Source organism: Schistocerca gregaria, chromosome 9, assembly GCF_023897955.1.
Source record: "Schistocerca gregaria isolate iqSchGreg1 chromosome 9, iqSchGreg1.2, whole genome shotgun sequence".
NCBI lineage: Eukaryota > Metazoa > Arthropoda > Insecta > Orthoptera > Acrididae > Schistocerca > Schistocerca gregaria.
In genome coordinates this window covers 68,698,637-68,714,748 of record NC_064928.1, presented here as the reverse complement: position 1 = coordinate 68,714,748, position 16,112 = coordinate 68,698,637, and the positions used below count along the sequence as shown (strand labels likewise).

Below are 16,112 nucleotides of genomic sequence, written 5' to 3'. Positions count from 1 at the left end.
CTCCACATACAGTGATATTTTTTCTTAATTTATGCTGTAAAGGTGCATTTACATGGGCCATACTTTACGGCAATGTATGGCTGTAGTCATGTTGCCATCAATATTGCTGCAGTGTGTCTACAATAAATGGGAATACTGCTGATGGCTCAAACTGCTGTAGTTAGTTACTGAAGTGTTGTCAGGGTATTATCCACTAAGTGTGGAGAATATTTTGTATTGCAGGGAAATGTCTATAATTGTCCTTGTTCGTAGGAATTTCCCTCTCACTCGGCCTTGCTTCCTGTTTCCCATGGTGATGGTGTAGCAGTGGCAAATCAAGTAATTGAGTGGTAAAACAATATTTCACTTCAATTCAAAAGTGGCATACTTAGAGTCACCCCATTTGCTGTCAACGGAAGTGTAGAAATGAGCAAAAGAGACAACCATGAGTTCGATTAATGTGATGTGTACATCTGCAACCAGAGCTATGGAACAAAGAAGGTAATATATACAAAGATATAAATCCAAAAAAAGATCATTCTTGCTGCCACTTTTTTAAGAGAAGATCTGCAGTAGCTTGTCATAATTTCATTCTATATGAGTTCTAAAGACTTATCAACTTCCTTAAAGCTTCATATGGGTTTCTTTCTGTTCATGGTCAGGAATTTGCCAACTATCTTTTTTTTTTAATTACAGTCTTTGTATACAGTCCCTTTATGTCCCATAACCCTGCTTGTAGATGTACCACATTTATGAAATTCATAGTTCTATCACTGTACTGTGAATCACAGTAAACTTATGACATAAACTTTTTATTGATGTTTCAAGCAATTGTAATGAATTCTTTGAGGCTTTCCACCAAAGGGTTGCTAGCACCTGATACAGAGGTATATTGGTGAGAAGTATGCCTGTCTTTCAGAGAGGTTCATTAAACTCCCGTGTAAATCACTATTACCCAAAACTGAAGGGAGACCACCAGTTTGGTTGTAACTGCAATACATTTTTAATATTCCAGGGTGTATACGATGCGGGACAACCGAAAAATCCGGGAAAAACCCGGGAATTTTTTCATCCGGGAGAAAATTGGGATAAACCCGGGAATTTTTCATTGTTTTAGCTTTCAATTAAATTTTCGTAATTTTGACAGCAGAATTGATTCCCTAGCAAAGAATGTTGTTCTATTATCCTGCTACTGGGGAATGATACTGCAGCAGTAAAATATAAACGAGAGGGAAAAAAATAAAAGTTTAGTGGCAAAGGAAATGTGCAATTTACAACAACAAAACACCGTGCACGCACAAGCTTCTGCAAATAGCAAAAATATGCCTAAGGCCGTAGGGTGCAGACTGTAATTCTTCGTAACCATAAACTGCTTGCTATGAGCATGACGTCACAACTGTTCACATTTGGTTCGTTGCCAGCGGTCTGTTGCGCGTGCACATTGACTCGCGTGTAAACACTACCTTCTCCCACTACTTGAAATTTGGCTGTTAGCTGTATCGGTAGTAGTAGCAAGCAGCCAGATGCAAACGAGAAAAATTTTTCTCGCGCGCCCTAGCTGCCAGATCACGCTTGCACAGTGTCGTCTGAGTTGTAGTGGGGAGTGGGTTAACCTTCATGTGACCCGTTTTTACGTTAAGTGATTTTGCTGCTTCTCTTTATGTACAGCTCCCACGTGAAATGAAAACAAAACGATTTCTGTGGCTATCAACCGAATTAAAATACATTCACATAATTACGGAGGGCAAAAATATATTTCTAATTTCAGTTTTCTGATTTTATTTTATTTCCAAGTTAGTAGCAGTCAAGCATTAATCGCCTTGCAGAACAGTGGAATTATTTTTGCAAGTTTGCTAAAGAAATTTGGTATTATTAATCTTACCGCTGAGGCAATCATTTTATTTGAAACGAAGTGTTTCATTCTACAGTATTGGCTAGTTCCAACTGTTCGCTGAATTTCAAGTGCACGTTATCATCTTCTGCCATGTATGGCATTATGTCGTAATAAAGAACCAAAAATGAGATCGTAGAGTACTGTTGCTCCAAGAAATTTTACATCCCAAAAACCACACTGAAAAGCTTAATATCAGATGGGACCTACTTCATTGTGAATCTGGGAAAAGCCAATTTGCACTTCAAGCCGAATTAGGCATTTTAGTATGGTTTACGAAATTCCGATGCTTATTGGAGTATCCTCTGATGCCCTGTTTCTTTTATGGTGTAATGCAAACTCTCTTAGTGCTTTATACACACGAACATGCGGACTTTGCACACGCACAATACTGTCTGTTTTCCGGCACTCTCTCGCAACTGGTAAATCGAACCTATTTCTAACAGTCTCCGGATAGTATTGCAAATGGTGGTTACAAAAGCGTTACTTTCTATGTAATTTTCCTTTTTCGCAAGATGAATTATGTTACGTGTGAGAAAGTGGGGTGGATATCTAAATCACAGAGCGTTCGAAACTGAACAGTTTGAGGACCAGCCACTTACAAGAATTTCGAACCAAGACACTTATGTCATAATTTTAAATTTACTGGCACGGTTTGTGTGATGTACCTTAAAGTATAACACACGCAAAAAAAAATCAATATTACATGTGAAAGCTTAGCGTCTGTTGTAGCGTGTTAATCTTAGAGACCAATATAATATGTGAAAGCTTAGCTTTTCTTGTAGATATACGGTACTGTGTGCATTAATGTAAACCGTTAACTTTTCCTCTTGCGTGTTCGCGCTATGTAAGCAGTGGTCTTGCTATTGGCTGACTATAAGACGTGTCCTATGTTCTGAATAGCTGCTGTCATCAGATGACGAGATCTCGTGGCTTGAGATATGACTCGCTTACAAAAGAACATCGCAACCGCGGTTTAAACGCTCCGGAAACTAACACGCTGTGTTTGGTGCAATTCGAATTTATACTATCGTAATATGAAAATATGCAGCGTATATGTTGCTGCAAATCAAAGGTCTTTCCAAATCTTCTCTCCTTTTCTTTATTAAAAGTCTCTCCAAAAGTTCTCTGCCCCTTCTTTCTTTTTTTTCCGGGAAGTTCTACGCAATTGTATAAAACGTTAACCATTCAAAGGATTGATAAGTTTTACAGTTCCGAGGGAAAATCTACGAAAAACCTACTGTCACTTAGCAGCGAAAAAGTGTATTTTCGCCTGGTGAAAATGCATATTTTTTAAACAGGATATCCGGGAGAAAACTGGGAATAATCCAGGAATTTTTTTTCCTTGTTCTCGTATACACCCTGTATTCATGTTGGCCTTAACCAGTCCTCAAACAGGTTGCTTTTAAACAATATATTAAAAAGTCATGTTTCAGCATTCTGGAAATTGTATGTATACAGTGTCAATCCATGAGCTAACGTTTTGGAAGCATCTCGATAGCTTTTTTTTTTTTTTTTTTTTTAAAAAAAAATCTGTATTGAGGCCATAGTGTGGCCTATCAGTTTTGAGGCCATTGTGTGGCCTGTGTAAATACTCATGGCCCAGAAATGTATTTGCTGCACACATTGCCAAGCAGCAGTGGCTGGAAATGTTTCTGAATGTGTGGCTGCAATTAATGAGGTTGGAATTGTTGACAGGCTATACCATCAAGAACATGAAATTATATGTATGGCTCATGTAAATGAACCTTAAGATAAAGTGTAAAACAGTCAATTTGTATTTTTCCTTTGCTTATTATTTTTATATTTTTAATTAGGTACATTCACAAGCAACCAAGAGAGTAAATGCAGTATCAGGACTGGCAGGTGCATTACCACACCTCGATGTACCACCAAACTGTACACCTGCTCCCAAGAAGTATTCCACATGCAATTGGTCAACAGGCCACGTCACTATAAATCATCATCTTTCAGAGCATGTGAGTCAGTCGTCTAAAATAAATGTTATGATAGTGAAAAACTACATTTTTTTTGCTTGTAACATGTATTTATCATCTTTAGTGATTTATAATAAAGTGTAAATGTATCAGAATTTTCTGGACTATTTGAAGCTAAAAATTTTCATTGTTGTGGAGATACAACTGTTTGTTTTGATGCTTGCAATGACAGTGCACAGACATGACATGGCAATTTAAAGTTGTCTGGCATTGCTAAAATAAGTACTTACAACAACATATTTATACATTTGCCACATGATATTTGTTTCTGGGTTCTGCTCTTAGTATCTATTGAGTGCTCTCTGGCTGTTTTTCTTTGGCTGGTTTTTTTCCTGTCCTCCATATTTACTTACCTTGTGCAAATCTTTCCATCCCTATTAAACTGCAGGCTAACGTACACTTAGTGTCTGCATTGTGTGTTCATGTTGAGAGTTTGTTGATGTTGATCATATCATATTGGCTGGTAGGTTATGCTAGCCAGTGGGAATCGATAAACCTAACTATCTCTTCTGGCAGAAGATATGAATTTATTACACTTGCTTTCAATATGGAGACCGCTAGGGAAATTTTTCTGATCTGGTTATTACGAATATTTAAGGTTAGTTACTGAGTTTCATATTTTTTTACTGAATGGAAAAAAAAAAACTAAATGTGCTGACAGACTGATCACTCATGCCAGAAGTCTAGGTTATGATGGAAAGAGACAGTTTGGTAATAGATAGCTGTGCTGTGTAGTCCAAGATATACTGCATTACGTCCATTTCCGATTTTACAGAAAATTGCCACAATGTTGTTAATTTCTAACTTAGTAACAAAATGCCAGTTAATTTTATTAATGAAACATAAAACATTGTGGACAAACATTCTGACTGGCTACTGATGGCTGACTCACAGATAGTCACGTTCAGTTCCCATTGTTCATGCCATCAGTGTACATGGCAACAGCTACGTCTCGATGTGTACATTCCACGAAAATCAGGAAATTCGGGTAAACCTAGTAATTTTTTTATCTGGAAAAAGTCTGGGAAACACCTGGATATTTTTTAGGATTCCACAAATTTTTTATTGTTTTAGTTTTCAGTTAAATTTCTGTAATTTTTAGTGATAAGAACTGATACTCCAACAAAGGATTTGATTTTAGCCTGCAGCTGCAGAATAACACTGCAGCAATAAAACTTAAACAAAAGGATAGCACCAAAATAAATTTTAGTTGCAAAGGAAATGCACTACTTTATACAACAAAACACAGTCAAAGTTTTTAGGATGAAACTATGCAATACTTCGTAACAACAAACTGCTTTTGATGAGCATTATTTCACAACTGTTTACAATTTAACAGGCCAAAGGAAAATATTACGAATTGTGGTTCTAGGTGTGTTACTTTAAAAACAAATTTCCTTTTTCACAAGACACATTATTTTACGTCTGAGAATGTGTGATGAATTTCTTAAATTGTGGAGTGTTTGACTCTTTCAAAATTTAACACTTAGATGATGAGCCATCTAGAAAAATTTCAGTCTCAGAAGGCCAGCCATTTATGCCATCATTTAAAATTTTACTGGATCATTAGTGTTTGATGTCTCTTAAATGATAACACACTAAAAAGACCAGCTGCGTGGTTAGTTTTTCATATTTTATTAGTTCTTTCACAAATTGCAAATTATGAAATAACAGTGGCGAAAAGTATAACTATCCTTCAAAAGAAAGTGCGAGATGAGTTCTTGAGCAGTTTCACATGTGATTGGCTTTTCTACGGAAAAGTCGAAGTGCAATATTCAGCTGCTGCAATTTAAGCTGTGGTCCTAGGATCCTGCCTAACCACATGCTCTTTTTTTTGCCAGTGAAAGCTTAGCTTTCTTGATAAAAAATATCTTCTAGTAGTCATATTTTGCAAAGTGAGAATACATATTATCGTGCCATATTTTCCCAAATTGAAGCTCACTGCTAGGCCATTCTGAGCACTACTGTGGTCTCTGTTTCTGTATAGTAGCATGATCATCGCATTTCTTGTATTTTGGTGTTCTGTGTTAATAAACTATCATGCTGTATTTGGTGAATTCATATTTTTACTTTCATAATACCAAAATATGCAGTGTACATGTTACTGCACGACCTCTCCAAAAAGTGTTGCTTTTTGCGGGGAGTGCTGGGAAGTTCTAAAGCAGCATGTGAAACCTTTACTATTTGGAGGACTGATACATTTTACACCTCTGAAGGAAAGTATATTATCAGTTAACGTGGAAAAATGTACTTTCACTCGGGGTATAGTGCATTTTCAACCAGAAGAAAGTTCATTTTCTCCGAGATAAGAGCATTTTAACCAGGAAATCCGGAAAAAGTACAGATCCCCCCCCCCCCTCCTGCGTATACGGCCTGCATGTGCACACTTTAATCAACCTTTGACCATCCTTTTTCATATCTTCTTCACCCTACATCTTCTTTGATGTGGTATTTATCTCCTCCTACTGTTTTTCTCCTCTATTGCTCCTTCCAGCAGCACCTGGTGGTTGTAGCAAATGCCCACTTACATGTCCCTTCTACTGGTAAATCTCCCACACATGTCCCTTCTACTGGTAAATCCCCCACAGAATACTTAGCACACTTATTCTTATTAGCACTTTTCCGTTTCATTATCTGTCTGTCCACTTAAGTTTTAGTATTCACTGATGAAACCACATTGCAAAAACAGTTTTTTCTTCTCAGTATTTCTAATAGTTTCACTCATACACCTCTTCTTCAGTTCCATATGTGTATCTAATTTGGGGCAATTTCAAACAGTAATTTACACCTTGTTGTGGCAGGCTGAGTAACTTCTATTAATTTCTGCTCTACATTTTGAAGTGCCACAGATATGTGACACTATTTTTCAACATAGTCATCCAGTCTCTGCAAACAATACTTGGAACGCCCTGTTATTCAACTCCTTTGTGCTAGAAATCCCCTTCTGGGCCTGCTGTGTGAATATCCTCATCTTTGAAAACCTCATTTCTTCTAGAATTTCTTTCAGCTGGTCCAAAAGATTCCTAAATAATTCATAATTCTCAGCCAGATTCCAAAATAATTGATAAATCACACGGTGCAGTGTCTGGGCTTTCCAATCAGCATTGCCCACGTCTGTATGACTGGGGTCAAATTGTTGGCACCATGTCAGTACGACTGGATGCAACATTGCATTTGGTCTGTATACCACCAGAATTTCATGGTAAGTCTGTAAGCAGTTCAGACATTTTGTTCATAAGTATTGTTGTGTCCCACATACTTTAACTTTGGAGTATGTCTCCATTTGCCGCGCCATTTCACTGCTGCCCTGCGATGCATCTGTTATTTGTACCGCAGCAGAACTGTGTCTGCAGGAAATATGGAAAATTTATTCTCTTCTGACACTGTGACACTCTTGTTCTCTTGTTATACATTTGTCTTAGTATGGGACGACATGTGTAACTTAAACTTCCTGCAGTCTCTACATAATGCTGTATCCTGTACAGGAGAATTCTTTCACTGCTGTGCCATTCCTAATTTTTTATGTTAAACAAATCATTATCCTCCACAACTCTTTATCACCATTCTCATTTCTTAAAAGTATCTTTTACACATTGACTGCCAGAGCTAAAATGAGTAAACTGCTCCCAGATGCCGTGTTAAGCAGTTCATACAGTTTGGTTCATTTGTAGTCCAGCTGTATCATCACGTACAGAGAAAAAGTTCAGCTCAGATGCCAACTATGAGATAACTCATTGTCAACGATTAGTCACCAGCTTGTGTATTTCAAAGCATGATTGATTGACAGTACAATCCATGTCTTTGTTGTAACTGCGTCAGTAGTCAGTCTTTGTTGTAGATGGTTCTCTAACATTAATCATTATCTGTGTTCAGTTTTCCTCATAAAATGGGTAGTAATAAAAGAAAACCAAGTGACATAGGACTTGGAAGGCTAGCTAACATGAATGAATCAGAATGGAATAAGTTTATGAATGAATTCTCAGACAGTGGATGGTGGAAGTCTCTACAAACCAACTTGATGTGAGTGTTTAAAAGAGGATTCAGATGCAGGACACAGTTGATGCAATGAAGATGATGAACAGGTTGGTACAGTAGCAGGCACTATGAATAATAGTGACAAGTGGAGTAACATTCCTCAAGATCAACCAGTATTTATGTTCAATGAGGATGTGGGATTGAACTTAGACTTACAAATTCGTGATTCTAATGCAATTATTGATTTGTTTTTTTTCTGAAGATTTGCAAATGTGAAGAAGAAAATCTACATGCAAGCCAGGAAGCAGAAAAACTTAGGAGGAGATGATCAACCAGGCTCTGGAAACAGAGGGATACAAATTTGGGGAAATGAAAGTACTACTGGGGCTATTGCTCCACATTGGACCTTGTTGTTTTTCATCAATAGAACATTACAGGAGTGCAAGTCCTTTTTACAATGTCACTTTCTATTAATCAAGTTGCATGGTTCTCAACATAAAAATCTACTGAGACAAGTCACAATAAAAGGCGGAAGTCGATTTACACGTGATGGAAGCTTTCTTGAACAAAGGATATTTCCTTGCTGTGGGTTGTCAATTTACAAAACCTATATGTGTGTGAAATATTATATAAGAATGGAAAGGAAAAGCCCAAATTTGTTAGCTACTATGAAGCTTAAGAAAGTTCAGATGGTATTGAAAAGAAATTACAGTGCTGTTGTTTGCAAATGGAAGGTCAAAATGGAGGTACTGACCATTTATGATATGAACTGTGCTGAAATGATGGAAGTTTGTAGTGAAAGTGGAAAATTTGCCTTGAAGTCAAACAATCAGAGACTGCAGAAATGGTATGGAAGGCATTGATCAGTCACATCAAATGCTGTCACATTATTCTGCATTGCAAAACACTGTTAGATGGCTGAAAAAAAACTTGCTCTATATGTGATGGACATTTATCTGCACAGTTCCCATTAGTTCTACAATCAAACAGCAGGAAGGAGTGTCTAGTCTCTATCTTTCTTGTTACATTCCATTGATTGGGGATAAGGTGCCAGACACCTAGAGGCAGATCAGGACAGATGGCAGCTTTAATTATTTAGGTGCAATGTCCGCCATTGAAAAAAGTATGACCAACAAAGCCACACAGAAAGTTCATGCAGTGGAAGAAATATGATGAATCATGATTCTTTTTTCCCATTTATGAAGAAAATCTTCCTCTTTGCATGGAAGAACGCTTCAAGACATCTAATCAATATGAAAAAAACTTTGTTTTCATTACAGTTAGTGGCACAAAGTACACATCTGAAGCTAAAATAATTGTGTGATCTTGTGTCTGCAGTTTTATGTTCGTTCATTCCAAGCATGGAAATAAAATTATGTTCTGACACATCTAGATGATTTGCTGCACCTCTGCCTGATCCCCAAAACCAGTAAATTGCATTTATGTGCTATGAATGTTTTCGTATCTGACTGTATGCAGAAACTTATTTCCTACAAGTTAACATGAAGTAGTGGGCACCAGCAGCCATGTAATTAGGTACAAGGTAACTCGTAGTTGGCAGTCAAAGTGTTAAACCATATTCTATCCATTCTTTTCAGAAGGTCTTGTAAGTTTTCATTACACCCAGTCAGAAGCACTGTAGCACCTACAAACGTTGCTATTTGTTTCTCTTTCACTTTTTTTCTATTATGAAAATTTTCTTTTGCTTCTTTTATTACTGCTTTGATGCACAAGTTGAACAGCAGTGGCGATAAACTAAAACTTGGCCTTATACTCTTTTTAACAGTAGTTAGTCATTATTATTATCTCTTGGGTTTTGTAGATGAAGATATTTTTTAATCTCCGTACTTTAGCCCCATTCTTCTAAATATTGCAAACATCTTATTTCACCTACCATTGGTGAAAGCTTTCTTTAGCTCCACAGATTGTTTCACACCTAACTCAGGCAGTGGGTCAATGTCCACAGGCATTGCTGAGGCAGGATGAGGCTTGGTGTAAGAAGCATAAGACACCGTAGTCTGCTGGCAGTGGATCAGCATGTGGTTGGTTATGAGGATGGTGGAGGTGGAGTTGATTTAGATAGCATGGCAGTAGTCCATGGTTGGAGGCCACAATATTCAGGGTGTAACAAAAATGTACGAATTGCAGGACACCTACTTCACACATAGATGAAGAAATTATGTTACATGAACATGAGACTCCCCAAAATTATGGAAGAACTAAAGATGGATGGAAAAAGACCGAGAGGGCACCCAAGAAAATGGTGGAAAATGAGAGTGAGAATATCTGTGGAAGGAGAGGTGTGACCTGCCAGGAAGTGGAGGAAGAAAAGTGGTGGGAGGACCGAGCCAAATGGAGAGGATTCGTCAGCACCCAGACCTGGCAGTAGCTGGAGCAGGATCTGGATATAGATAGAACATGGGTCGGGAAATGCTTTGTTTTTATGTCACAACTCATTTTCTCTAATTAATTAATTATGAGAAACACACACTAACAGAATCAACAGCAAACCACATGCAACCCTTTCTCATAGATGTTCAATACGTCCTCCATAAATTGACCATCAGTGGCTTCAAACCTTTTCCTGTTGGGGAACCTCCATCCTGGAAATGTCTCCTTGTACAAACGATGAGAACAAGTGCCATTGCTGTCAGCTAACCCATACATCAAATGGGCATCTGCCATCTCTGTATTTGTGTATACTGCCACTGCACAAGCAAAGTGTGTGACTAACTCTATGGAGTAGCCCATGTGCTTGCTATGGTCATACTTATTGTAGGAGCAGTTGATGTTACCTGCAAACAAACAATGATGTATGTCGGACGTCAGCAGGACCATGTAAAACAAAAGACTGGCGGTGCACAATATAACCAGATGTCACCAAGACTGCATGTTCCCCATTATTCTAATGTCCTGTTCTTGTGTGTTTCTCATGAGTAATGAGCTGGAGAAAATTAGTTATAACTTAGAAACAAAGCATTTCCAGATCCATTTTCAGGTAATATAATTTCTCCGTCTACATGTGAAGAGTGTGTCCAACACTTTGTGCCATACATATTTGTTTCACCCTGAATATTATGGATCCATGCTTGACCAAGATCATCTTGTGGATCTAGGTTGGGTAATGTCTGAACTGATAAGCCCACCCATAAGGGAGAAGCTCAGCTGACTGTGTGCTGAGGATGGACACAGTACATCCAAGAGGGTGTGATGAGGACAGCTATGCAGCTGCTCTGCTGGGCTGCAATCCTCAATCATGGTGGCTGTGACTACAGAAGGCAGTAGGTTCGGTATTAGACATCTTTTTGTTGAGGAGCTGGGTTCTAAAAGCATGGATAAAGCATTTCACATGACTGTTGGAGGCTGAATGAGAAGATGTGGTGTGAAGGTGTTGAAGCCTGTTACAGCTGCAAAATTGTCCGGAGCCGTAGGAGGGGGAAGACAAGAGGGAAGTGAGAAAAGGAATCACAGTCAACCACATGGAGCCCAAAAACTGGCCAGCAAAATCTAAGTGGATACACTCTCACAATTCTGCAGTGTTTGGCCTGGGAGAGAACAGTGGCTTGATGTGCCTGATGGGGGTAGCATTGGCAGACTGATTTCATGATGTGAGAGTCAATATTGGCCTAGAATGTGTGTTTATTCCAATGAAAGTCAGTTTCCTTACAGTTGTAATTTTTATTTTATTTTGATATTTAAAGCAGGAAGGAAACTGACTTTCATATGAATAAATAACTAATAGCTGAAAGCCCTATATATGAGATGCGACAATAAAGTAATGAGACTGATGTGAAAAACAATGTTGTTTACCATTTTAGTGAAGTTTAGTGTTGTCTCCTTCAAAGTAGTTCCCTTATGATTGCACACACTTTTTTCAGCGCTTCTGTCATTGATGATAGCATTTCTGGAACTGCTCTTCTGTAATACACTCCAAGACCCTTGTCACAGCTTTTTGGACATTTTGTGTTGTTTGAAAATGGTGTCCCTTGTCCGCCATTTTGACACTTGGAAATAGAACAAAGTTGCATGGAGCAATATCTGGTGAATAAGGTCGCCGTGGTAGTACTGAAATTTGTTTTGAGATTAAAAATTGCTGTACTGACAGAGCAGTATGGGATAGCACATTATCATGATGCAGAATCCGATTGTCAGCAATGTTCTCACAGACACGAACTCTTTTATGAAGTCTTTCTAAAATTTACATGTAGTAATATTGGTTAACTGTTTGTCCAGGAGTCACACACTCTTTATGAACAATTTCCTTGGAATCAAAGAAGCACACAAGCATGCATTTCACTTTTGACTTTGACATATGAGCGTTTTTTTCGTCTGGGTGATCCCTTTGAACACCATTGCAAACTTTGGTGTTTTGTCTCGGGATCATACTGAAAAAACCAACTTTCATCACCAGTGATAACACAACTGGCACAGTTCTGGATTGATTTCCATTTGCTCTAACAGATAAGCTGCCACATTTTTCTGTGTTTCTCATTGTTGTGGTGAGAGATTTTTGGGGACCATTTTTGCACAAATCTTTCTCATACCAAGATCTTCAGTTATTATTAGATGAACCATTTCTCAATTGGTGTTCAGTTCTTCTGCAATCATTTTCACAGATAATCTTTGATCAGATTGTACGAGTTCACGCACCCTGGCCAAGTTGACATCAGTTCGTGAGGTTGATGGTCGTCCACTGTGGTCTTCAACATTCGTTCCGCCTTCACTAAACATTTTATGCCAACGAAAAACTTGAGCTCTTGACGTAACCTCCCGTACAAAAGGCTTCTGAAGCTTACTGTAAGTTGTCATTGTGTTTTCAACCAATTTAACGCAAAAAGAAATGGCATACTGTTGCACAATATTATGCGGTTCCATTTCCGTGGCGAGAGAAACACATGTAAACTTATTACAGCACAACTCACGACTCAGTACTTGCATGGATGTGCCGCTTTAACTAGAAGTAGCTTATAGACAAAGGTCAAAGATATTGTGCCTATGCAAGCCTGCAGGGTTGCCACATCTTGCAAAGAAAATCGGTCTCATTACTTTATTGTCGCACCTTGTATATTCAATATGTAGCTGATTCCATGGTAAAGAATTTGTGTTACAGGCCAAACTTCTCATCTGAGACATGTTACAATGAGCAGTGTGCCAAAGGCACAGTACTTGTGACCAAAGAGAGGCAAGGATCAGCAGATGGTAGTGGTCTACATATGTGCCCTACAATTGAACCCATTAGTCTAGGTGTATTTGATGTCAACATGGCCATTAGGGATGAAATTTGGGCTCGGGAGATGTGTCTGACCTTCTGTGAATGAGGTGGCATGAGGTCAGGTTCTTACGGATTTCAGCATGATATCACTTGATGTTAAGGAAAAGGTTGAAAACAGCCAAGTACATCTGAATTGAATTGAGCTGGCATCATACCAATTCGTGTTGGCCATAGGCTGGGGTTAGGGAGCCATGGTAGCACATCCACATTTGCTTGTTGACAGTGGATAGAGTAATGAAAATTAGACAAGTGCAGAGCCCACCTCTGAAGGCAATGGGCAGTGCAGCCTGTTATGTGATTTTTAGGGTCAAAAACTGAGGAATAGTGGGCAACGAGGTGATGATCTGTAACAAAATGAAATTTCTGTTCATAAAGGAATAATTTAAGTTCCTGAACAGTTTAAATGATAGTAAAAGCTTCTGCTGTATTTGAGAAAAGCATTGCTGAGAAACAGATAAGATCATAAAAGCATATGTGATAGGGCATTCAGTGGCATCAAAGTGTTTATGTGGTGGGACTATGCTGATACTGAAATGTAATTCCTATGGCATCCAAGTAGATCAATGACCCAGTCTACATAAGATTTATTGGGGCCCCCTTTTTGCTTCCTAAATTCTAACCTGGCTGGAATAACATGTTTTCTGTTGAAAAATGTTCTTGTAGTAAAGAAAGTATTCTGTAAAACTCAAGTTCCATCAGGTTTGTTAAAGGCTCCAATTTCTGTATTAAGTAATGATACAATCAGGAATTTCCTAGGGAAAAATCCCTTTCTCTTACTGATTCAGTTCGCAGTACTGCCAAGGATTTTTCCTTGGTTGTAGAACTGGGATAGGAAGAGGAGGAGATTAGTGTTTTAACACCCGCCAACATTGAGATCATTAGAGATGGAACACAAGCTCAGACTATGGAAGGATGGAGAAGGAAATTGGCCATGCCCATTCAAAGGGTCCTTCCCAGCATTTTCCTTAAGCGATTTGGGGAAATCACTGAAAACCTAAATCGAGATACTCAGACACTGGTTCGAACTGTCATCTTCCTTCCTGCTGAATGTGAGTGAAAGTGCACTAACCATTGTGCTACCCCCCTCGGTCAGGTGGACTGGAATGGGAAGCCTTCTGCCTCAGGAGGTCAACCGCAAATGTACTTGACTAAGTAGCAGCTCTTCCAAACTCAAGAAATCCAACAGCCAGTAGAGTGATGTGCTGATCACGTGCCCCTTCCTACACATCCGATGACATCATGAGCAGAGGATAAAATGACAGTCGATCAGGCCTGTTGGCCTGTCTAGGGCCAGAATGTGGAACTTCACCTTTTTACCTGGTCTTAATGAGTCAAAATTTGATAAGCCAAAATTATAGATGCACTCATCAGTGGTAAGTATCACACTCCACATTTTTCTGTAAACGGCGGAAAATCAATGAATGTGGGTGTCACATAAGACATGCATGCTACATTCAATAACATATACACTGCCTTAATATATCTGTTGTTAGCTCTTGGTAATGCTGCACGGTTTGTGCTAATAGTTGGAAGTGTTCCGCCCATTTTGCATACATCACAGATCCCTAGTCATCATCACTTTTGTAAAAGGTGATCTACACACTATTAGATTTTTAACAAAAGTCTGAGCATGCAATTTAGGTTTCCAGGTATGTGAGTGGCTCCAAGACTTTTTAAGTAATAGCACGTAATATGTGGTCCTCTTCAACAAGTATTCATTAGAGACAAGGGCATCATCAGGAGTGCTCCAGACAAGAGTGATGGAACCACTTTCATTCTCTACATACATAAATGTTCTGATGGACAGGGTGAGCAGCAATTTATGGTTGTTTGTTGATGATGTTATAGTTAAGGGAAGGTGTCATTGTTGAGTGATGTAGGAATATACAAGATTGTCTCTGTCAACATACCAATGTTTTCATTTGGTAAGTTACAGCATCTTTGTTTTTAGATATATTTTTCCCATGTGGAATGTTTCCCTCTATTATATTAGTCGCCGAATTGGCGTCAAATTGAAAGACTTGCACCAGACGAGCAGCCTACTTGACGGGAGGCCCTTGTCACACGCCATTATTATTATTATTATTATTATACAAGATGATTTTGACAAAATTTCTAGTTTATGTGATGAATGGAGTAGGGAAGACAATCCTGGTTGAGTCCAGCATTAGCAGTGAGCTACTTGATGCAGTTACATCAATTAAGTATCTAGGCTTAACTGTGCAAAACAATATAAAATGGGATGATCACATAAGGACAGTAGTAGGGAAGAAAAATGATTGACTTCACTTTATTGGGAGTATTTTGGAAAACTGTAGCTCACGCATAAAGGAGATGGCGTATAGGACACTACTGTGACACATTCTTGAGTAATGCTTGATTGTTTTCGATCCCCACCAGGTTGGAGTAAAGGAAGAGATCAAAACAATTCAGAGCCAGGCTGTCAGATGTGTTACCATAAGTTCAAACAGCTTGCAAATGTTACGGAGGTGCTACATGAGCTCAAATGGGAATCCTTGGAGGGAAGACAATGCTCCTTTTGCAAGGCACTATTGCACAAATTTAGAGGACCACCATTTGAGACCGATTGCAGTGTGACTCTACTGCCATCTATACACAATTCATGTAAGGTCTGTGAAGATAAGCTGAGGGAAATTAGCACTCACACGGAAGCTTTTTGACAGTCGTTTCCCTCACTTTGTGAGTGGAACAGGAGAGGAAATGACTAGTAGTGGTACGAGGTGCCCTCCACCAAGTACCATATGGTGCTTTGCAGAGTATGTATGAATGGGGGGCTCATCCTAATTTATCCACAACATGTGATCTATACAGGATGATTTAGCCAAGCTGTTAGTACACTCGTCATGCACTATTCAGATTGTAACACAGCTGACTCGGACCAGTCCTGGACTGACTTATATGCTTGTTTCTGGTGTGGTCCCATCAGGGATGCCTCTGATGACAACCACCCAGAGGTCAATAGTAATGTTGTACCTGT

At 38.8% G+C, this 16,112-nt stretch overlaps 1 protein-coding gene across 6 annotated transcripts in view; it reads left to right on the top strand.

The window, feature by feature from the left end:
• The window catches only part of LOC126291636 (uncharacterized), a 163,767-nt gene that overhangs the window by 66,797 nt on the left and 80,858 nt on the right, over positions 1-16,112 (top strand). For 5 of the 6 annotated variants that reach the window (XM_049985200.1, XM_049985201.1, XM_049985204.1 and 2 more), the window contains one exon: positions 3,688-3,849. The exons of the other annotated variant lie outside the window; for it this stretch is intronic. In XM_049985200.1, coding sequence (XP_049841157.1) covers positions 3,688-3,849 — 162 coding nt within the window. The remainder of the gene's footprint in view (positions 1-3,687; positions 3,850-16,112) is intronic. 6 annotated transcript variants of the gene reach the window in all.